At 44.2% G+C, this 21715-nt stretch overlaps 1 protein-coding gene across 1 annotated transcript in view; it reads left to right on the forward strand.

Annotated features, from left to right (window-relative positions):
* Positions 1-21244, forward strand: part of LOC147697888 (gem-associated protein 8-like) — a 130418-nt gene extending 109174 nt beyond the window's left edge. The window contains exon 4 of the mRNA XM_086934556.1: positions 20075-21244. Within this exon, the coding sequence (XP_086790682.1) occupies positions 20075-20331 (257 nt within the window). The 3' untranslated portion in view covers positions 20332-21244. The remainder of the gene's footprint in view (positions 1-20074) is intronic.
* The last annotated feature ends 471 nt before the right edge of the window (positions 21245-21715 follow it).

Raw genomic sequence — 21715 nt, forward strand, 5'->3', positions numbered from 1 at the left:
CCACATTTAGCATGTCCTCCTAACGGTGGGAGCCCCCACAAATCATTCAGTGTGCCTTTAGCTTCTGTGGCGGGCAGTGCTGCCCGCACTAGATAGTCTTTTATGTTTCTTGCCTTTCTGAAGGCAAAGAGTTCCAAGTTTAATATACCCGCATTGATAACTTGCCAATGTTTCTTAATGCTTTTTAGGTTTCGAATCGTCGAGAGCTGCGCACTGCGCAGCTTTTCGGCGCAGGTGAAATCTAATGTTAGAAACAGTGTGGCTTGGAATCCGCCCCTCTGTTCCATTGGCTAGCTCCATAAATGGAGGCTAGCCATTGGAACAGAGATCTGTCCGTAATGGCCGGACCAGATTCGTGGGCGTTCCCACGATTTCTTCCCTCTCCGCCCCTCTGTGCGCGTCATCTCGGCGGTGGGCGTTTTTTTTTTTTTTTAGGTTTGTTTTGTGTGCATTCCAGGCCGACCGCCGCCGGAAGAAGTCCAGGTGAGTGCCCGTTCGCGCCCCCCCTCCCGCTGTCCGTTCCCACCCCCCCTCCCGCTGTCCGTTCCCGCCCCCCCTCCCGCTGTCCGTTCCCGCCCCCCTCCCGCTGTTCGTTCACGCCCCCCCTACCCCTGTCCGTGTGCCCGTAGGTGCTTGTTTTTCCATTTCTTTTCGGTCTCCTGTTACTTCCCGCTCCCACTAGCTTCTGTCACTGCTATCCAGCCCGGTTTTGTCCATGTTGAAGTCATCCTTCCTGTACACTTTGAAAGCCTCAGTTGCAGAAGTCATGTTTTGCTGTGACTGTCTCCTTGTCACCAGCAGTGCACTTTGTCAGCACCGTGGCGTCCCTTCACAGTGAATTCCACAAACAGTCCAGAGACCTTATGCTGGGCTCGTGTTTCCTGTCGCACCCTGTCAGGCAGCATTGCAACGGTCCAAAGTGAGGAGCAGGCGAGTCTGAGCTACAGGTCCGGCTCTTCTATTGGGGGAGGGGGGGGCAGGGTATCTACATCTGCAAACACTGCTCATAATTAATTCATCCTACAGGTTCTTACTGGCGGGCGTGCTGGTGATAGAAATGATAAAGCAGTGTCTAAACATTTAGCATTGATCTATATATGCAAAATAGATGGGTGACTCATTTACAAAACGATTCCAATGCCCTCGTCTTTACCATCTGTAACCTAACCCAAGCATTTTACCTGCGCGATTCACATCCTCCCGCTGTCCGTTCCCGCCCCCCCCCCCCCTCTCCCGCTGTCCGTTCCCGCCCCCCCCCCCCCTCCCGCTGTCCGTGTGCCCGTAGGATTCCACAAATAGTCCCGAGACCTTATGCTGGGCTCGTGTTTCCTGTTGCACCCTGTCAGGCAGCATTGCAACGCTCCAAAGTGAGGAGCAGGCGAGCCTGAGCTACAGGTCCGGGTCATCTATTGGGGGGGGGCAGGGTATCTACATCTGCAAACACTGCTCATAATCAATTCATCCTACAGGTTCTTACTGGCGGGCGTGCTGGTGATAGAAATGATAAAGCAATGTCTAAACATTTAGCATTGATCTATATATGCAAAATAGATGGGTGACTCATTTACAAAACAATTCCAATGCCCTCGTGTTCACCATCTGTAACCTAACCCAAGCATTTTATCTGCGTTATTCAACTTACAAGTCTGAGGTTTTAATGCATGTTTTCCTAGTCACACTGGTATTCGAGCATTGCAGTCTGCCACTGTTAAAGCTCACTCCACAGCTCCCAGTGCTGTTGGTTGTAAATCACACAATGCTTTTGTGCAGAAATATACTACAACTTAGCTACTTAAATCCGTGTAAGCTAGGTGTAATGTCATTGTCACCTGAGGAAGAGATCGGTGAGACCTCTACAGCTAATGCATTGTATCACCTGCCATTTTGTTTTCGTTACTCCATTCAACACTTGGAGTGCTGAGTTAATTGTTAGGGGAAATCCATCTGAGTCAGCTTCACATTTCTACAGTTTCACCTAGTTGTTGTTTAAGAGTAACTTTTGTGTGGCACAATAATGAAAGCAGGAGAGAATTGTGTGAGGGATGCAATGTATGATCCTAACACAGGTATTTTTCTGTAGCTGCCGTTCACACAGAAGGATTTCGGGTGAATTCTTGCCGGACAGCTACAATTTCAGAAATCATGGAGCAAAACTCCTGCTGTAGTGGAACTTAACTTGCAAATAAATGCCATGGCCCTTGTGAGGAGACCACAGCAGCTTGCACCACCCATTGCGCTACTACGGACAATTCAGACTTTTTATACATTAAATAGGAGTAATACCTGCAACCCAAGGTATTTTTCTAGCTTTGGGTGGCAGATACGAGTCATTTTTATTTATTTAGAAATAATAAAAAACTGTTGTGCTCATCACAAACTTGGAAAATAGCACCACCATATAAGCTGGCTGTCATGAGTCCCGGTGTTGACAATTAAGTGCTGGTGCTGAGCACCGGAAACCACTGGCTCAAATTAAGCACTACGTAATCCAAGCCTTTAGCCCTAGGTTCAGAACACAACAAACCTTGAATACAGTTGACGCCCGATACGTTTATTTTCAATACAGTTTTCACATGCTTCTGTGGTTTAAGATGTAGTCGGTCTGCCTGATTGTGCATTCTCTGCGAAGTTTGTGGCCAGTCCGGCATATACAGGGTAGCAATACCCAACCACACAATTCCCAAGGCTCAGCTTAATTCCTCTCTACATTGAGTGCTGTGTAGCAGGAGAATCTTTCAAGCATTAACAGCTGAAAACAAACTACCATTATGTTGATCTCAGGATCAATTGTGAGAGACCCACTTCGATGATGTCGATTATTACCTTACAAGCCATTTGCATCAGCAAGATTCAGATGTAGTGCCATCCACAAACAGGATTTTAATATTAGATGTATAAACTATGGAAGATAAACGGGTGTTCTTTTTCATACAAAACAAAGGAATCTTTTTTCTTCCATTTAGATTTAGAATATCTGTATTACGTGATGTATAGCCGTATGTTGGGTTTTCTGCAGCTGGTTTGGCCTCCCAGTACAAATCGGGTTTTACACCTCGTCTCCCTGGTTTACAAGATCCTATCGTTCTTTTTGTATTATGGTAAGTAAAAGAAGTGTAAGGATAGTTGGTGTTTTGTTGCTGATAATGATGTTTTATAAGTTTGTTGGTTATGGCTGTATAAGGTTATGCCTTTCTCAAAATTGTGACACTGGTGATCATGTCTTTGGTATACAAGGCATTTTTTCAGGAGACTAACAAAATAATCTAAGTGTTTTCTACATGCTCCTATAACATACAAAACAGCTGTTAACATGTAGATGGCAGGGCCCTCTTTTTTGTAGCCAAAACATTAAATAGCTTAATTGTGCATGGTGTCGTTTGCAGGGGTGGGTTGCGTTATGTCCCGCTCTGCACAAAAATAATTGCTCTGCCCGATTCATGCTTCCCGTCGACACTAACTCAATCTCAGTTTGTCCAGTACTTTAAGTGCCATGATTATACACTCTGGCCATACCATCTCCACCCCCCCTCCTTACAGTTTTCTGTAGCCAACAATTAACTGCGCAAGCAGACCTATCAGATCGCTACATGTGCTCCCTATCTAGAAGTAACCAGTTCCTATAGCTACAGGCTATCAACTCGCACTATCCAGCACAAAGCAGTGTGAGTCTTCTAGGGAGAGTATGGTGTGTGGGAGTGCATGGTGTGTGGGAGAGCATGGTGTGTGAGAGGCAGCAGTGTGAGTCTTCTAGGGAGAGCATGGTGTGTAAGAGGCAGCAGTGTGTGAGAGGCAGCAGTGTATGAGAGACAGCAGTGTGAGAGACCTTTTTATTAATGTTTTGGTTTTTGAAACCTAAATAAAAGGCATTGTTATCTGCAATATCATTAGCTCAAACTCGCGTAAATACGTGACCTATTGCATTGCAAATGCTATAGGTCTCGCATTTGCGAGAGATTAAGCTATTGGCATTGTAAATGACAATGCCATTTATTTTCAAAACCAACACATAAATAAAAATTGTCATTTACAATGCCAATAGCTCAAACTTTTCAAAAGGCGAAACCATTGCATTGTAAATGCTTGTTCTAATAGCATGAGATGCAGGAGAGAAGGTTGTGAACCTCTAGTGCTGAGATTTTCTCTTAATGTCTGAGCTTCTCTGAAATAGTCCTCCTTTCTGTAACAGGTTCTTCTTATGCGAAGAAACTGAATAGGGAAGTGAGTCACGGAGTGCACGGGATGGTGGTTCTCATAACCTAATAACGTGTTGCATTCAGTAGGTTTTCTATAAAGGGTAGTTTATAAGCTGTCCCTCCTGGTGCTCAATTTGTAAGTCAAGAAAAGGAATGGTATTTTTGCTTTCAGATAAGGTAAGTGTAAGTCCACTGCAGTTATTGTTAAGCCAGTGCTGAAAGTGTAATAAAGCCTCATGCGATTCCTGCCAAATCATGGAAATGTCATCGATATACCGTTTCCACATGGCATTGCAGCTGTGGAAAGGGTTCATGGGGTTGAGGATGCGTCTCAGTTCGAGGTCATCCATATAGAGAATTGCTAAATTAGGAGGAAAGACAGCTCCCCCATATAGAGAATGGCTACATTAGGAGCAAAGACAGCTCCCATGAATGTACCTCTAACCTGGCCGTAATATTGCTCATTAAAGAGGAAGAAGTTTTTTGGTCCTGCATATTTCGAGAAGCTGTAGTATAAAAAGTGTAGGAACCACATGGGGGCGTGGGCGTTCATTAGGAACTTGTTCAATGACCAGAAGTGAGTCAATTTGAGGAATGTTGGTGTATAGTGACTCTACGTCGACTGTACACATTGTGTTAGATTTGGGGTCAAAAGGGTGTTCCTTAATCAGGTTCATCATCGCCGTGCTATCTCGTATATAGCACTCCGTCTCTGGCACACATTCTTTAATAAAATGGTCCATATATGGTCCCAGTGGCTCTAGAACAGAGCAGCACCCTGAGAGTATGGGACGGCCGGGAGGGGCTTCAGGGTTTTTGTGAATTTTGGGCAGTGTGTATATCACAGGTGTTCTGGGTGACTTTGTGTTCAAGAATGAGTGATCTTTTTTGCTCAAGAAACCTGCCTCTAGTCCGTCATTGGTGACCTGAATAATCAATGTTTGTATATCCTTAGTGGGGTTGTAGGGAGTTTGCAATAATGGTCGGTATTGCTGAGTTGTCTTAGAATTTCATTTTTGTATTTTTCTCTTTCTTGTAAGACCATTCCACCACCCTTGTCTGTGGGCTTGATAACAAGAGAGCTGTTAAATTTAAGAGTGGACAGAGCCTTTGTCTCATCAAGTGAGATGTTATATGGTATATAAGCTTTCTGGGTTTCCAGCTGTGTTACTTCTTTTAGAACCAATTTTTCAAAAGTAAGGATTTTGCCAGGAACCGTGCCTGATGATGGTGAGAAGGTAGAGGGTGGTCTAAAAGGAGTGTTGGTATTTGTGGTTGGTGTAGGGTTAAGGAGGAAGAAGTTATGTAGTTTAACTTTCCTAAAAAATCTAAGAAGTTCAGTTTGAATGTCAAGAAAGTTCGGACGGACTGTGGGTACAAATGAGACCTTTGTTCAGGATGGATTGTTCAGATGTGGAAAGTTGATTACTGGTCAGATTGAATATGGGAAGATTCACAACGCAAAGCCTTTCATTAAGTGCAATTCCATCACTGCTAGCCACACTTTCACATCGCTGCCTTATTGAAGCCTTAATGACACTAAGGCACCTGTGAAGCACACTTCAAAGGTGAAAAGCAGCAACGAGCAATGCCAGGCAGGAAAGCAGTAGGCTGGCATTTATAAGCGCCTAGATGGATGTGCCAGTCTTTTCTATGTCATGGTAAGCAAGGGCAGAAAACCTGCCTGATAGCTGTTGCCCCTGTTCCCAATGAATACAAGTAAGGCACACTGCACTGAAGCTTGAAAAAGACATTACTAATATTGAATAATAACCTACTTGATTTTATATTTTGCTTACTACATGTCTTGATGAATTTCAGACCCTGCTATTCACCAGTGCCAGTGGTCAGTTTCTCTTGATGCAGTTCGCTGCATCTGGAGTCTTTCCCGATGGGTTTGGAGGATGATACCCTGGCCTACACCAAATGTCCATAGAGCAGTTATTCTTAACCTTTTGATTTGCGTGGATCCACCCAAAAATCACTGCTGGAAGCCAGGGGCCTCTACCTGCGCAATTTCTATGCCTTGACCCTCAAAACAATATACAAAAAATCAGAAACAAGTGTACATCGAATCCATACACAAGTTATGGAACATTTTACTTAATACACAAACAAAAAATGTGCAAAAGTTGAAATGTTCATGAGTTGGGGACTATCAAGACGTAGTTTTATTTCTAAAAGACAAAAATACTCTAGATTTTAGCCCATCACTTTGTCTGTTTTTCATCCTCATGCATGATCTGTTTTTCTTGGCATAAGCCAGTGGTGCTTCATTTGGGGTCACCAACCATTCATTCTAGATTCCATTTGATGTACTTCTCCAGATGCCACAAATCAAGCTAATTACATCAACTTTATTTGTAGGCTTCATTTTTCAATTCCTTAATATTTACAATGTTTTAAAACTTAAAATGTAGCTTTGTTATATATTAGACTGCTAATATTATTTAATGTTATAATCGGTCACTGATCCCCTGATTCGGTATTGCAGACCCCCCCCACCCCAGGGTCCTTTGGACCACTGGTTAAGAACCACTGCCATAGAGCATGCATGGGTTGTCTAGTGTTCCTGTAAGGTGGTTAAGCAGGTCTTGAGCAGTTTACTATTTCGCACTTTACTATGGGGCTGTGGATTAGGCCACATCGGAACCGCTTACCTCGACGCCGAGTGGGGATTGATGGGGCAGCAGAAATTTGCCTTGTGCCTTTGTGGAACATGTGTGGCGCTTGGCGGGACTTCGCGTCTGCTGGAGCATTTGACAGGACAGCTGCAGTTCATAATGCTTATTGTATAACGATGGTACCTCACCAAAGTGTTATGGTTGCTATATTCTTTGATATTAAATGACAGGTCTCTCGCATAACAAAAGGCTGATGGTGATGTGGAATTTACCTATCTGCATGACCTTCTGTTACCGTGTGCTATATCTTTCCCCTTCTAATAAATAATAAGAGTAACAAAAAGCAGGTCTACAGCAGAAGATATTTCACTAGGGCATTTCTCTGGTATACATTTTCTTGGCAAGCTTTGTACCAGTGTGGCATTGGACTTAAGAGCATACGTGGCTTCTAGATTCTTTGTCAGTGTATGCCTCATTGGTGTGTGTTTATTTTTCAATAATCTTAACACAAATTGTTACCCTTTGCGGAAAGAAATGCAGTTCTATAGACCAACAGAGGTGCCTGGGAGAGAATGGAGTAAGATACGTGGAACTCTCCACCCACCAGTTTCTGGTGCCTTCCAGCTTGAAATAAACTTTCTCTCTGTCTCCCCAGCACCCCGCAAGCGAAGGAGCAGGGAATCCATGGTGGGGGAAGGGGGAGAATGAGTGCTACAGACTGGAGCAATCTACATTCCCGGGACAGCTGTATCCAGGTTATGGTGAGGCTGAGGAATTCAAAGAGCAGCCTGTGGCGGAGTGTCCAAGATGGCGACCTGTGTATGAAAGGCGAAGAGTGCTGTGTCTGTGGAAGAGGGAAGCTGCTGACTTGACTTGAGGGCTGAATGCAACATATTCTTCGGTGAGAAGGGCTCAGCTGCTGGACCTTTACGCAATTAGGTGTGATCCTCAACCAGAAATGCTGCCGAGCGGCTCCAATGTGAAAAGCCTTGAAGTTACTCGCAGCGTCTACTGGACAGGGTTACAGGTAACCCCAGAGTGGACCATGGGAAGAGGGCAAAATTGTGGGAGAAGCCCCCGAACAATGCCGCACATTGGAAACAAGACGCAAGGGTATAAAAAGATTTGCAGATACATTCAAGGGGGCCTGGCTGGAGCATGAGGCCTTGGACATATATATTTTTTAACAAGCCTAACAAAGAGCACAAGTAATGAGCTGGAGGCTGACTATTGCCCTTTTATAGGCAAAAGTCAGATATACATTACCCCATTGTAATATCATTGACCCCTTGGGTGCTGGGGACTAACACATTGGGATGCACAGATAAGTTAGGCAAAGAAGGAAAGGTCACATTGCTCACATCTACCCCTCAAGATTGCAACCTATCGATACTAGAGATTCAGTGAGTTGGGAGACCTAGACCACTGTGTCATGGATGCTTCTTTCTCCGTTTAGATATTTTTGTGGACCTGGTGTGTTTCAACAGCGGATGACATCACAAAGCTCAGTGCAGAAGGAGAAAAAATGATGGCCAAAGCTATACGGCTGTGGAGCCTGAACAGTCCACATTCAGACCCATTAGTTCACACCCATTTCTGAGTGGGTAAAGGAACTACCAACATCCATTACACTCATACCAGTGCCTACAATCCCAGGCTATGGCAACTTCTAAAGGGGAAGAAAGAGACATCAGTTATAGACATATTTAACTACACATCAGCTATTAAATCCGACCAGAAAAAAATGTCAGGGTAGCTTTTGCTTCCTGGGATTCCTCTCATGGAGCAGATGACAAACGTGTGGGGGGGGGCGGCGCATCCACAATTATGTAAGACTTCATGTTGCCAGTGTTCCAAGGCCTAAAAATCGACATTGCGTAATAAAGGGTGGTTTGGAGTAAAGATCACCAATAGTTACAGAAAGATGTTCATCAAGTAAGGGAAAGAATGTCAAACCTCGAAGAATCTACCAAAAATGATTCAACATAGAAAGAGTTCTTGAGTCAAGAGGTTGTAGGTTATCACTTTGAAAGAACAAAACAATCCTCGTAGAAATGTTTGAAGATATAGAAACTCACTGTGCAATAATGTCTGCAACCCAGGTGTACCCTACCCTGGGATGGAGAGGTCTCTGCTATCAAAGCTTATGCATCAATACATGTTCAGGAATATACTGGGGTTAGAAAATACAGCGCAAATAAAAGTTGGACAGAACGGCCACCCTGGGGCAAACAAACTTTTGTGCCTCGGCTAGATTAACTAGTGTTTATCACTTTCAGCTCAAGGCGAAGGTTATGGAAGGAGCCAGGAAACCAGAAGACTTTCAATATGAAGGCTCCACTGTCAGTGTGTAGAAGGACCTTTTGATGCTGATGCTTCAAAAGTGCAGATTATTAGTCGATGGGTTCAGAACACAGCGAACACCAACCAGAATCATAACAGACTAACTCAAAGGGCTATGATGGACGACATCTGCGATACAGGGCGTGTTGCCCTTGGATTCCACCTGGGTGAGGCTAAGGAGGGCTGATGGGGCGGTTGCCATCAGGAGACCCCTTACCCCCACAAGCAAGTACAATGGGTTGGGATGAGCACTCTGCTAAGTTGGGGAAGCGGGCGGTTGTAAGTTCTTGGAGCAGGGAGGCAGGGAGGGCGGTAGAGGGGGGGAGTTTTATTGTTATTGTTTGTATTTCACGTGTTATGGCACGGCACGACGAGATAATATCACACACCACGCAACGAGAAGGCATAAATACTGTACTGTTGGGTAAGAAAGAACGAGTCGCACTCAAACCCACTCCATTATGTCTCAGACCTTACAATCCACAGCCTATGATGGCTTGACGCAGCAAACCACGGTCCCGCCCCTCAGAATGTTGACGTGGAATGTCCGGGGGCTAGGAGATAAAATCAAGAGGGGGTTGGTAATGCAAGCTATCAAACGGCAAAACCCGGCACTAGTCCTACTGCAGGAAACGCATCTCACAGGGAGGGCATGTCAGGCACTAAACCGCCGAGGCTACAAAATGGTAACACACTCTGAGTTCACATCGGGCTTCAGGGGAACGGGTATCCTGCTGAAGAAAACCTCCTCATTCATTCTTTTGCAACACAAAATATATGATCAGGGACGCTTCACAGCGGTCCATGGGCAATGGGAAGGCCGACCCTTAAATTTAGTGTCAGTTTATATACCACCAGCACTGCAAACAGTGGCCTTACCTGCATTGGGGGAGTTCCTGCTGGACCTTCCGGAGGGAGACATTATAGTTGGGGAAGACTTTAACTCCGTAGCTGACCCACTACTAGATAAGTTTCCGGTACGAACTCATGCCTCTAACCCCACAAGCTTCCACGGTTTCTTAACAGCACTAGGCCTGACAGATATATGGCGACACAAACACCCCACTACGACACAATATACCCATCACTCGATGGTACACAATAGTCTGTCAAGTATAGATTACTTTCTGCTGCTGGGAAACGGGATGCACACAGTTGACACCATAGACATACTCCCTAGGGGCATATCAGACCACTCACCAATAGTACTGACTCTCTCCAGCCAAGAGAAGACTAGGAAGAGAATATACCCCATTTACCCTATTTTCCTGAAAATCCCCAAAATCAGAGCAGATTTTACGAAGGCGACCAAACTCTACTTTGCCGAAAATGAAACATCAGTGTCCTCTCCCTCGATTCTTTGGGAGGCGTACAAAACTGTCCTTCGTGGACAAGCAATAGCTTCCATTACGGGGCACAAAAGGGCGCAACGGAAGGAACTCTCGGAGCTAGAATTAGCATTAAACACAGCGAATGTAGCCCACATGACAGACCCCACGACGTACTCGGCGCATACACTGCAAATACACCAACCGCAATATAAAGACCACATCCGCCTGCAGGTCGTTGATAATATCACGGCTAGGACCCACAGGATCTATGACGTTGGGGATAAAGCGGGCAAGATGTTAGCCTGGTTGGAAAAAAAGGGAGGAAGCAATAGAGCCATACAGCGATTACATAATACGGAGGGACACCCTCAGTCACATCCAGAAGAGATTGTGAACACACTGGCAGACCACTTTGAAAGGGTATATACCCCTGACGGTGAAGTCACGGAGGACGCAGCCCTAGAATCCCTTAATCGCATTGAGACTAAGACGCTTCCACAAGAGGCAGTCCAAGAGTTGGAAGCGAACCTCACTATAGATGAAATACAGTTAGCTATACGGACAATACAATCTGGAAAAGCCACGGGCCCGATGGGATCCCCATTGAATGGTATAAACTCATGTCAGATACACTTAGCCCACCACTGTTTGCTATGTACACGGAAAGTCTCACGAGGGCGAATCTACCACAGGATCAGCGAACGGCTTCGATAGTAGCAATACCTAAGCCTAATAAACCACCGACCAACTGCGCGTCATACCGCCCCATCTCACTGATCAATGCTGAAGCGAAGATTCTCGCGAAACTGCTTGCCACTAGACTGATGACCCATCTCCCACTGCTGATCCACCCTGACCAATCAGGTTTTATGCCACCCAGGAGTACCGCTCATAATCTCAGATGTTTACACGGAGTGCTGGCACGGGCTCCGTTACTACTAGAGCGAGCCGTCATCCTCTCGCTTGACGCGAGAATGGCTTTCGACATGGTAGAGTCGGGGCACTTATTCGCAGTTCTGACCCGCATGGAATTTGGCCCCAAATTCATAGCCTGGATACGCCTTTTATATACCAACCCAGTTGCACATATAGTGGCCAAGGGTCACATTCCAATCCAATCCAACTGGCGCGAGGGACCCGACAGGGATGCCCCCTTTCGCCCCTGCTGTTTGCCCTAGTTTTGGAACCGCTGGCGGCACTGATTAGAAGTACAACATTACTGAAAGGTATTAGCTGGAAAGAGGGGTGGGAAGACAGAGTGTCACTATACGCCGACGATATGTTGGTATATCTGACGGACCTCGAAAGAAGTGTGCCGGCGCTACTGTCGTTGTGCGACGACTATGGGGTAACGTCTGGATACACGATAAACTGGTCGAAATTAGTCTTGTATGTTCTAAAGGGACCAGCACCCGCACTTGACGGGGACTGCCCGCTCACGAGAGCCACGACCTCCTTCAAATATCTTGGTATATATATCACTGACAGTCAAACAGAATTTTATGACAGAAACCTGAAACCAACACTAGACCGGCTTCGAAACGATGTGAAACACTGGGCACAGTTGCCACTTACTCTTCTTGGTAGAGCAGCACTCTACAAGATGATTGCCCTCCCAAGATTCCTATACGCCCTAGAAAACTCACCCTACCCACACTACAATACTTTCAACAAGTGACAGCGTTGGTGTCTAACCTGCTGTGGAGTAACCGACCTGCACGTATTGCCCATGCCAAGCTGAATAGAAGTTGGTACGAGGGAGGGATTGCCTTACCAAAGCTGCAATTATATTACTGGGCAGCCCAACTCAAAATAATTAACCAATGGATCCATGCGCCCCGGGATGACCCAGCCTACAGGGCTTACTGGGTTCAGCTGGGCACCGAGGGCATGCTTTCGGCGCTCTACAATAGAAGTCAAGTGCGGGGCTATTGCACCCAGCGAAACACACAATCGCTTTATGGCACAACGCGCAGGCAAGGTTGGGCTGGAAGGACACAATTACTAAACCTCCCCCACTCTGGGACACCAAGGCACCAGGACAATTGAGAAGGAGTAAAGGGTTCACACAATGGGACAACATAGGAATATCCACTGTGGGAGACTAGTGGGATAAAGGGGCAGTAATCCCATTCACTCAACTCAAACACCAGTATGAACTGGGTCCAACTGAAACATACAGATACGTCCAGATCAGACACGCACTACTGCAAGCAATACCAGCAGAGACTGACATCCCGGAGCCTTCCCCATTAAAGGATAGACTACTCACTGACTACATGCAGCATAGCGCGACTTCCCTCACCTATAAAAAAATTAATGAACAACCTCGCAGACCCCACACTGAAATTGCGCGAGAGATGGGTGGAGGAACTGGGCGCAATAGACGATACGGAATGGAATGAGGAGCTCGCGTCACCAAGGGAGGTGGTCATATCGGCTAGATTTAGACTAGTACAATTAAAAATCCTGTATCGTATATACTATACGAGAACCACCTTACACAAACTCCAGAGGGCGCCGCATCCGTATTGTCTTCGGAACTGTGGTGCAGAGGGTACCTTATTTGATACCCATTGGGATTGCCTGTTCATAGCAGCCTACTGGCGCCAGGTGCTGCGCACAATTTCACAAGCACTGGGGGTGTCACTGACTCCGGAACCACATAAATGTCTTTTGAATATCTGGGATCCAAATGACTTATTCAGGTATGGGTTAATATAGAGTACATTGGCCCTTATGGTGGCGAAACGAGACATTGCGCAAAAATGGGGCGCAGCGGAACTACCTACATTGGCGCAATGGAGCAGGAATATGGAATTACTAATGTTTACTGAAAGGGCGGTATATGCGGCTAGGACTTGCCCTCGCAAGTGGAACAAAGTGTGGTCTAATTGGAATACATATAGGGGGGAACTGTGTGATCTGCTGCCAGAAGATGACACCATCTCAGATGATGAAGAAGAAGAGTGAGATGGGGACTGTGTAACATTTGAACTGTTGACAATAATGGGTTGCAGAGCGAACTGCTTCTCATAGTAATGTCTTTTAGTAGCCCCCATTATGCATAACGGTGTGGTAAAATTATGGCTGTATTATTGTCGTATTGATTGTCAACGTGCATGGTTAACTATGATGAAAATAATAAAATTGTTTTTAAAGAAAATAAAAATTCAGTCTAGGTTTGAAACAGTTTTTATTGAGCAAATACAAATAAACTTTATTGAGAAACTGTTGCTGTATATATGAAAGGGGTGACAATTAAAAATGGAATTTCATAAAATATCAACAACAAAAAAAGTGCAGATTATTCCACGAGGTAACCTGCTGAAGGTTTGCATCTGAATAAGATTAGAGAAGATTTGAGGGCTAAGCTTTCAAAAGAACTAGGAAATGCAGAAAACCACAATAAATCACAAAACGTGTGGGCAAAGTCCTGAGCATATGAGGTCAACTCCAGATGTTGATCCTAATTAGAGCAAAATTCTCCCTGGCTACAACTGATCAAAGATTTTATGTGGGGGAAATAAAGCAGGGAGGCTTTGACTATTAGACTAACTGCTAAAATCAACTAATTATACATCAGCACTATTAGGGATGAAGAGGGTGTTATGCTAACAAAAGAAGTGGAAAAGGCAAGAAAGTTCTACCAGTTTTTACCAACCTCTATATTATGCTACGCCATCTGACTAAGAAGTTGTTAAAGCATATATTAGAGTAGCCAGCTTAGATGATGGATATTTCCAACTGCAGATTCTTCACCTTTAGAATTCTCCCAGATGCCAGACTGGATATGGAAACTCCTACACTGATGCTTTCCTCCCCGTGCCACACCCCACATAGAAGTGACTGAGCAGAGCCACATACAAGCCTCACCGCTGTGTGCCAACATCTGTTCCTTCCTTTCCGCATTTCGAACCTGGATCTGGAGCTCTGCTCCCACTTTCGTTTGATGCCCCATAAAATTAAATTCAGTGTGCAAAGAAAAAATGTCCCCTTCCTAAAACTGCTTGCTTTAAACCATGCGGTGACTGCAGAAAACAGATTTCGGTCACGGACCCACACAACGTGTGTCTTTGGTGCTTTGGTTCGGGCCATGACTCCAAGCTTTGCAATGAGTATGCCCTTATGCACCCAAAGGCAATCCGAGACCAAAAGCAAAGCTATATGTCTGAGAACACCGGAAGAACTAAAGGGTCTTGTGTAAGTCTTGTTCCGGTTCCAAGCCAAGGGCGTGGACCTGCTGCCACTCACAAGGCCACTGCTGCAGAAGGCATCATTGCGGTTACAATCCACAGGTAAGTCAAAGTCCACACGAAAGCATAAGAGGACATACCTGGTCCTGGCCCCATCCCTCCACTCCATCACACGAGAAGTCCAGAGGGTGTAAAGCTGCTGATCAATCTTGCTCCTGATCTCCAATTGATGAGCCTATTCTGTAGTTGATCCTTTACTGGACCAAACGTCCTTGTTTATATTTACCCTGTTGTGATGCTGTTTCTTAAAGGTATAACTCACATGTTCACTCTCACACCATTTGTGATACCACAGTTGGACCTTAAATTGGTCTTGACATTTCTCATGTGCAGCCACTTCGAGCTTATACACAGCTGCTAGTTGCATCTTCTGACCGTATAAACTGTCTTCTTCGTTGCGATCACTTCATCTTGTCGTGTGAATGTCAGTATAACCATCCTACACCACCTCTTTTCTGGACAAAGTAGTGCTGACGACCTGGAGGATCTTCTTGAAGAAAGTCATGAATCCTTTACACGTTAGGCAATCCAGCATTCTTTGCCCCACCTCACCCTTAAAAGAGGAAGCGAGACTGCCTTGGTTGGACCCCAAAAGCACTTTAAGCTTTAACATCGAACATACCAAGGATAATCAGGTGGGCAGTCATCTTTTCATGGTGTTCTCAGGAGCAAAGAAAGGGAAGGCTATGCAAAAGAAGGCTCTGTTGAAATGGATAGTACTCTGCATTAAGATATGCTACGCTTTGGCCATAGAACAGCCTGTAGAAGGTCTAAGTGCCCATTCCACCTGGGCTAAGGTTGCTACCACTGCGTTGGCACACTGAGTGCCTGTCCTTGACTTCTGCCGGGCTGCAACGTGAGAATCTGTGCACACACACTTGAAACACTGCTGCTTTTATGGCAGGTCCGGCTGGAAGGACATTTTGCCCTCTCAGTCATGCAAGATTTGTTGGTCTAAGTCCACTCAACAGACCCTCAACTTTTGCATGTGCTGCCTTGCTATCTATTCTAAGGGTGAATAATCTGCTGTTAGAAATATCTATCAGAATAACAAGTTACTTCCCTTCAGTAATGCTTTTTCTGGTGTAGACTCTGTCTCACTGCTCTCCCACTTCCCTGTACTGTAGACTGGCCTCGTTGTTCCATATAAAAAGGTCCCAAATTAGAGATTTACACACTGATATGGACATTTGTTTTATGCTCTGCTTTTAAGGGTGCATAATCTGCCAAGCAGGAAACTGACATTGGCGCACAGGGGTGGTGCTTATATGCGGCTATGCTCTACACTTCCATTCAGAACGAAGCCTACGAGGAATTGCACAGTGCCACTTAGTAGCAAATGGAAGCACTGCAATGAAACATTTCTGGCTCCAGTTTGGCATCTCTTGAATACTCTAAAGGTGAGGTATCTGCGGTTAGAGTGTCGCCTGAGAGTGTTACCAAAGGTAAGTAATGTGTTCTTCATAACAAATAGAAGCTCAAACAATCTAAATACTCCCAACTTAATGTGTTGTTTTTTCGCCCTCTGCCCAAATGCTGCGTGATTTTTTACCAGACTGAACACCTATATTCCCAAAGAGTGAGGTTACTCCCTATTTAGAATGCTTGCTTTTTGTAACACCAGAACTGACTCCTGTTGGAGTTGTGGAAAGAAGGGATCCATATCCAAAATCCTATTGCAGTGCCCCAAAATGGGCAGTTTCTGGCTATAGGTCCTGAAAGATATAGCACTCCTGAAGTCAACTAGGTGTCAGTGAAAGGCACCATAAACTGGAATTATTGTTACTAACAGCTAAGCAGATGCTTATAGGGAAGTGGGGTAAGGAAAATCCACCGATCAAGTTAGTCTAGTACCATTGGCTATGGCATGATTTGGGACTGGAAAAGATCTGCCATAATATCTTGGGTATCGGAATATAATTATTAACAAATTGAACCCACTGTTTGATTTCTTCACAAGAGATTTTAGATTGCTCACTTGCTCATGACCTTTGAGGGCACTTCAGATCACTCCTCCAACGGAAATATGAGATGGAGGAGATGGTGAACACGAGAGACTGCTCAAAGATAAATCGAGGGTGACAGTTGGACTGGACTAAGAAATTGTTTATGTTTTGGCTGAAGCATTGTTTGCTGTACGTACATGGGATGGAGAAGTGGTGGTGGTGGTGGGATTGTATTTAAGTATTTGTTGCCATAAACCAAAACTCTTAATTATTTGTTGAATCCTCAATACTAGCATTGTTGTCATTTTAAGAGCTTGACACCTTGGTTGATGTGAAAAAATACAGGTGTGCACGTAATAGTGTTGATATAAAACACAACTGCATGCTGTTAAACAAAAAAATATGTACATGGTTCTGTTAACCCCTTCGATGCTGATGACGAGCTCTGCTCGTCATCAGCCACGGGTGACGTGTGCGGATGACGAGCTGAGCTCGTCATGTAACGCGGTTATTTTAAAACAGCCGCACAGCGCTAAAATAACCGCAGCAGCGATGCGGTTAAGTAAGACATACCGAGCGAGGTAACTAGACCGCTGAGTAAAGGCTCTGTAAATACTTGATAATATATTCAACAAGGTTGATGGATGTACCTTCCTCGTATAATTACATTATTGCCTGGCGAAATGTTCTTTATAAGTGGAACTACCTTTGTTCTGATGGATTATCTGTTTGGCTTGAGAGTAAATATAATCGTTTTATTTCAAACTGATTACGACTTGGAAGTGAAGAAGGTTACTTAGCCAGGATGCTACGGAACAGCTGGTTATTAAAATATATAACAAACTCGAAGTGTCCAATAAAAGAATCTTAGCATTTGCACGCACTAGGGACTGGTAATAAGAAAACTTTACATCCAAAAATGGCTAGCCGCAATTGAAGTTTTGTTAAAGAAGGCGAAATGTTTTGCAAATTTCCACAGGTGCACTCTAGATTTATATTACCCTTTTTAAGGACTGCTTTAAAGCACATAATGCAGTCCTAAAAATTTGATTAAAATAAAAATAGCTCATGTGAAAAAGTTGGCTTGCACGCGCTGAGCATTACAGAATCAGTTATTGCAAATGTTGGCCGTTAGTTAAGCATGGCTAAAGTTGCGAACTGATGGCCAGTCGAGTGAACCCGAAATTTAAAGACACTTGGATGAACACATTTTATACGTGTACAACGGTGAGGATCCGAGTCAGGAGATGGGTCCGGGCACCAAAATAAAAGTTTCCGCAGTCAGCGAAGCATAATTAAAACAATGGCCCACATTTGCAAATCAGGCCACTTTGCTGTGTAGGTGTTTTGCAATGTATTGGATACTGCTTACATTTGTGCTTGCTGGAGGCAATGCATATGGTAATGGCAATAATAAAAACAGCAGAACATTGAACAGGCCAACAAGTAGCCAAAAACGTACTACACACTGACCTGGATACCCTCATGGGTGATTAGCTGAGCTTTACAAATCCAGATTGATTGACCTTGTCAGACTCTGCCAGTCCGACCCATGAGAGAGTGCCTCCTTGGCAGCCATTTTGGGGCTCTGTTGGCCTTCTGTGTATAATAAAATCCCTCAAGTCATCTCAAGCAATATGTCCCAGTGGCTGGACAGTGATTGCCTTGTTGTGTTTCCTTGAATGGTACACATCAGTAGTTTGTAGAGCTTTTTGAGCAGTTGGGTGCTTGGGAAGTAATCCGAAATATCGGGAAAGATCCTTAAGGTTCCAGTCTTCAAAAAGAGTGACAACATTTCTTCTTTGAACTACAACCTCCTAGCAATGCTTCGCCCTTCTAGCAAAATATTTGGCAAGGAACTTCTCTTGGCCCTCAAAATTGGGCGGCAGAAAATGATGTTTTCCCCATTATTACAGTTGTTTTCCATAAACAATAGTTAACGGTAACAAACTGATAACTAAAAAACTTATGAAAAATAACCCTGCATTTGCATTTATTTTCAAAACGTGTGCGATTATATCGTTGCTTGCTAAAATGTATAGCTTGGAGGTTCATAGGAGGTTGCTAGGGGATTGCATTACAGTAAAGGACCATCATTTTCATAGTGTAAATCAAGCCTGCTTGTGGGCCCCCTTCTATTTAACAGCTTCATTGTTGAACTTTTCCATGCCATACTCGAGGTCAATTAAATATTATCGAAAGAGGTACTAGTTACATCCAACTCTTTTCTGGGCCGATGATATTTCTCTGGACTTTAGTTGGCATTATGATAATATTTGACACTACAGTTATTTACTATCATGGAGAACCCTCCTACCACTCGCGCCCACTTAAAACAAACTCTTAAAAAATATATATTGGTGCCCAACAGAGAAAGAGATCGTATTTTTTAACCAAAAGCTTGTACTCCTGCTAATTGCACAGCTCAATAGTATCAGAATTAGGGAGTTACTTACACCTTTGTCATGTGAACCCATTGCCCCTTTTGGATTGATCGACAGAAGGTACAGTACACAGTGTGTACCAATGTGATACAGCTGGACATGATTTCTTTCTCTGTCATTTGTGTTGAGAGATGTGTGCTGTTCCTGAGCGACCTCAGCTCACGATTTATGCAAGCTATTTTCTGCTCTAGCTAAAAGAAGCTTAACCATGATGTAGCTAAATATTTGCATATCATGCTATGTACAATACCAGGGTATTAATGTATGGTAGAAACCTAAATGTTATACGTGTCATTCGATTGTAACAACATGCTTGTATTTTCCATAGGTTTTACACTTTTATTTACTAAAATAAGCGTCATAAATTGAAAACAATGTACTGGTTGAGTGTGGAGAATGCGGCTGGACTGTAAAAGGGGCCTTGGAATCAGTATTTCAACTATCATGTACACACTGATGGATTTCGATTCCATGTGGTTTTTCTCAGTTTATTTGTGGTTTTGGTAAATCGACATGGTAACGATTGTAACTGTGGGAATTACGACGCTCCACGTGTAGTTTGGGTTTGATATGCTATCTTTTTTTTTATTTTAAATGCTAATAAGATTTTTAAAAATGTAAATCCCAAAAATATGAACTGGTTTACTAGTGCGGGTACTCTCCCTTTCAACATAATAAAGCGCCAGTACTCGGTACCGGACAGGCCCGGCCCATTTAAAGCACTGCTGACCTTCAATCCTCCTACTTTATACAGAGAAGCTGCTTACCGCTGTTGAGATCGTAACTGTTACTTTCATATGAGTCCTTGAATTAAATACACGGATCTCCGTTTTAGTGTTTAGTGCATTCTTTAATCATCTTTTCTGACTATGTATTAATTTGACCTCGTGACGATTTCGCACCGTTTCTCACCACGTGTCGTTTGCTTGATGTTCAGGTAAACAACAGCTGCTCGACGACGAGAAGCACGAGATGTACGTAGCCGCAGACCACGACCTTCACTTCCACACCAAGCGGTCGGTGCTGCCCCCCAGCGAGAGGCCCGGGGAGAGGCGAGCGGCCGAGATGAAGAAGCTCTACGGCGAGGACGCGGCCAAAATCCAGGGCATGGAAACGGCCATGCAGCTCAATTTTGACAGGAACTGTGATAAAAAGCAGCCCAAATACTGGCCTGTTATCCCTCTGAAGCTGTAATCCAACTCCTCAGCGTAGCCGTGTGCTTGAGCAGGCTGTGTGAACATCCCGGACTGTGACACGTTCAAGAAAAGTTCACTGTGCTGCATGCTTTCATTGCTGGTTACTAGACAGCCAAGGGTCCGCTTTGGGTTTCTTTTGTAGAAGGGGTAACATTTATTTTAGCCGGAGTTAAGCGCAACGTTTTCCCGATATACTGAATTGAATTGGTATGGCATTGTTTTCTTAATTAATGTGAAGGAAAAGACTGTTAGTAAATACTTATTTCACACAACAAACAAAGCCTTTGTTTTAAGCAGCTGCTGTCTGGAATGTTGCTGGCTGTTTGCACTTTTCAGCATGGACACGCACTCTGTTTTTAGGGCCACAATATTCCACACTGTTAGCAGGACTATGAATTCTTTGTCTTAGTCATGATTTTAAGTACACTACGCCAATGTAGTCGATTGTTAAAGGCCCCTTCCCCTTTTTAGGGAATGAAGCAGCAAAGGTACTGCTAAGAGACTAGTTAGTACCTTTTCCTATTTTTTGTGCTGATGCTTTTATACTGTCCCTTTTGTTGATCGTGATCGCATTGTTGTTTTTCCACCGATTGCTTTTTTTTTTAAATCGTCACCAGACCGACACCTGTTGAGTGAAGTATTGTGTGTTTAATTTGCAGTTTTGCTGTACAACCACAGGAAGCTCATGATCATGAGCACCTGTCTTTCTGATTTTTGTTTTTTGTTTAAGATTTACATTTGTTTTGCATTAACAGGCCGGATGCGAGTCACGGCGATAGGAAAGGCTGTGGTGTTTGCATGTCTGTGAAAGGGTTCCATTAAAGGCAAGCCCATCGAGCAATTCCTGTAGTCACTCAAAATGGCAGCTTTACTTTTCTAAACTCAAGTAATAAAACGCTTCTATCCTGTTAGTTTTTGAGAATGTATTTTATCAGTGGATCTTGTTTGATATTTTAGGTAAATGAACTTTTCTTTAGCTCCCCAGGGTAACAACCTTGTGGTATTTCGCGGCACGTATTTCCCCTTTCCCACCATAGTTCACTTGTTTGAATTTTCCTCTCGCTTTACTGTTTTTTTTTGTTTTGCATCTCTTGACCTCCTAGTGCTGGCCCTCTTCTAACAGCTTGACTCCCTTCAATCCTCAGCCCAGCAAAGCTGATTCTCATGCCACGGAGACCATCGCTCTGGGGGACATGGCTTTAAACGAGTGGTAGTTTGCACGCATGTATATTTAAGAAAGCAAACAGTCTAGGGGTTATTTTCAACACTGATAGCTTTTTCCTTGGAGGCTTGACCTTCTCATTACCAATGCAGAAGCCTAAAGAGAATTCTTGTTTCCCAGAATGTACGCATGTGTGTGTGTGCGTGCATGTGTGTGCGTG

This window comes from Lissotriton vulgaris, chromosome 8 (genome assembly GCF_964263255.1).
Source record: "Lissotriton vulgaris chromosome 8, aLisVul1.2, whole genome shotgun sequence".
NCBI classification, from domain to species: domain Eukaryota; kingdom Metazoa; phylum Chordata; class Amphibia; order Caudata; family Salamandridae; genus Lissotriton; species Lissotriton vulgaris.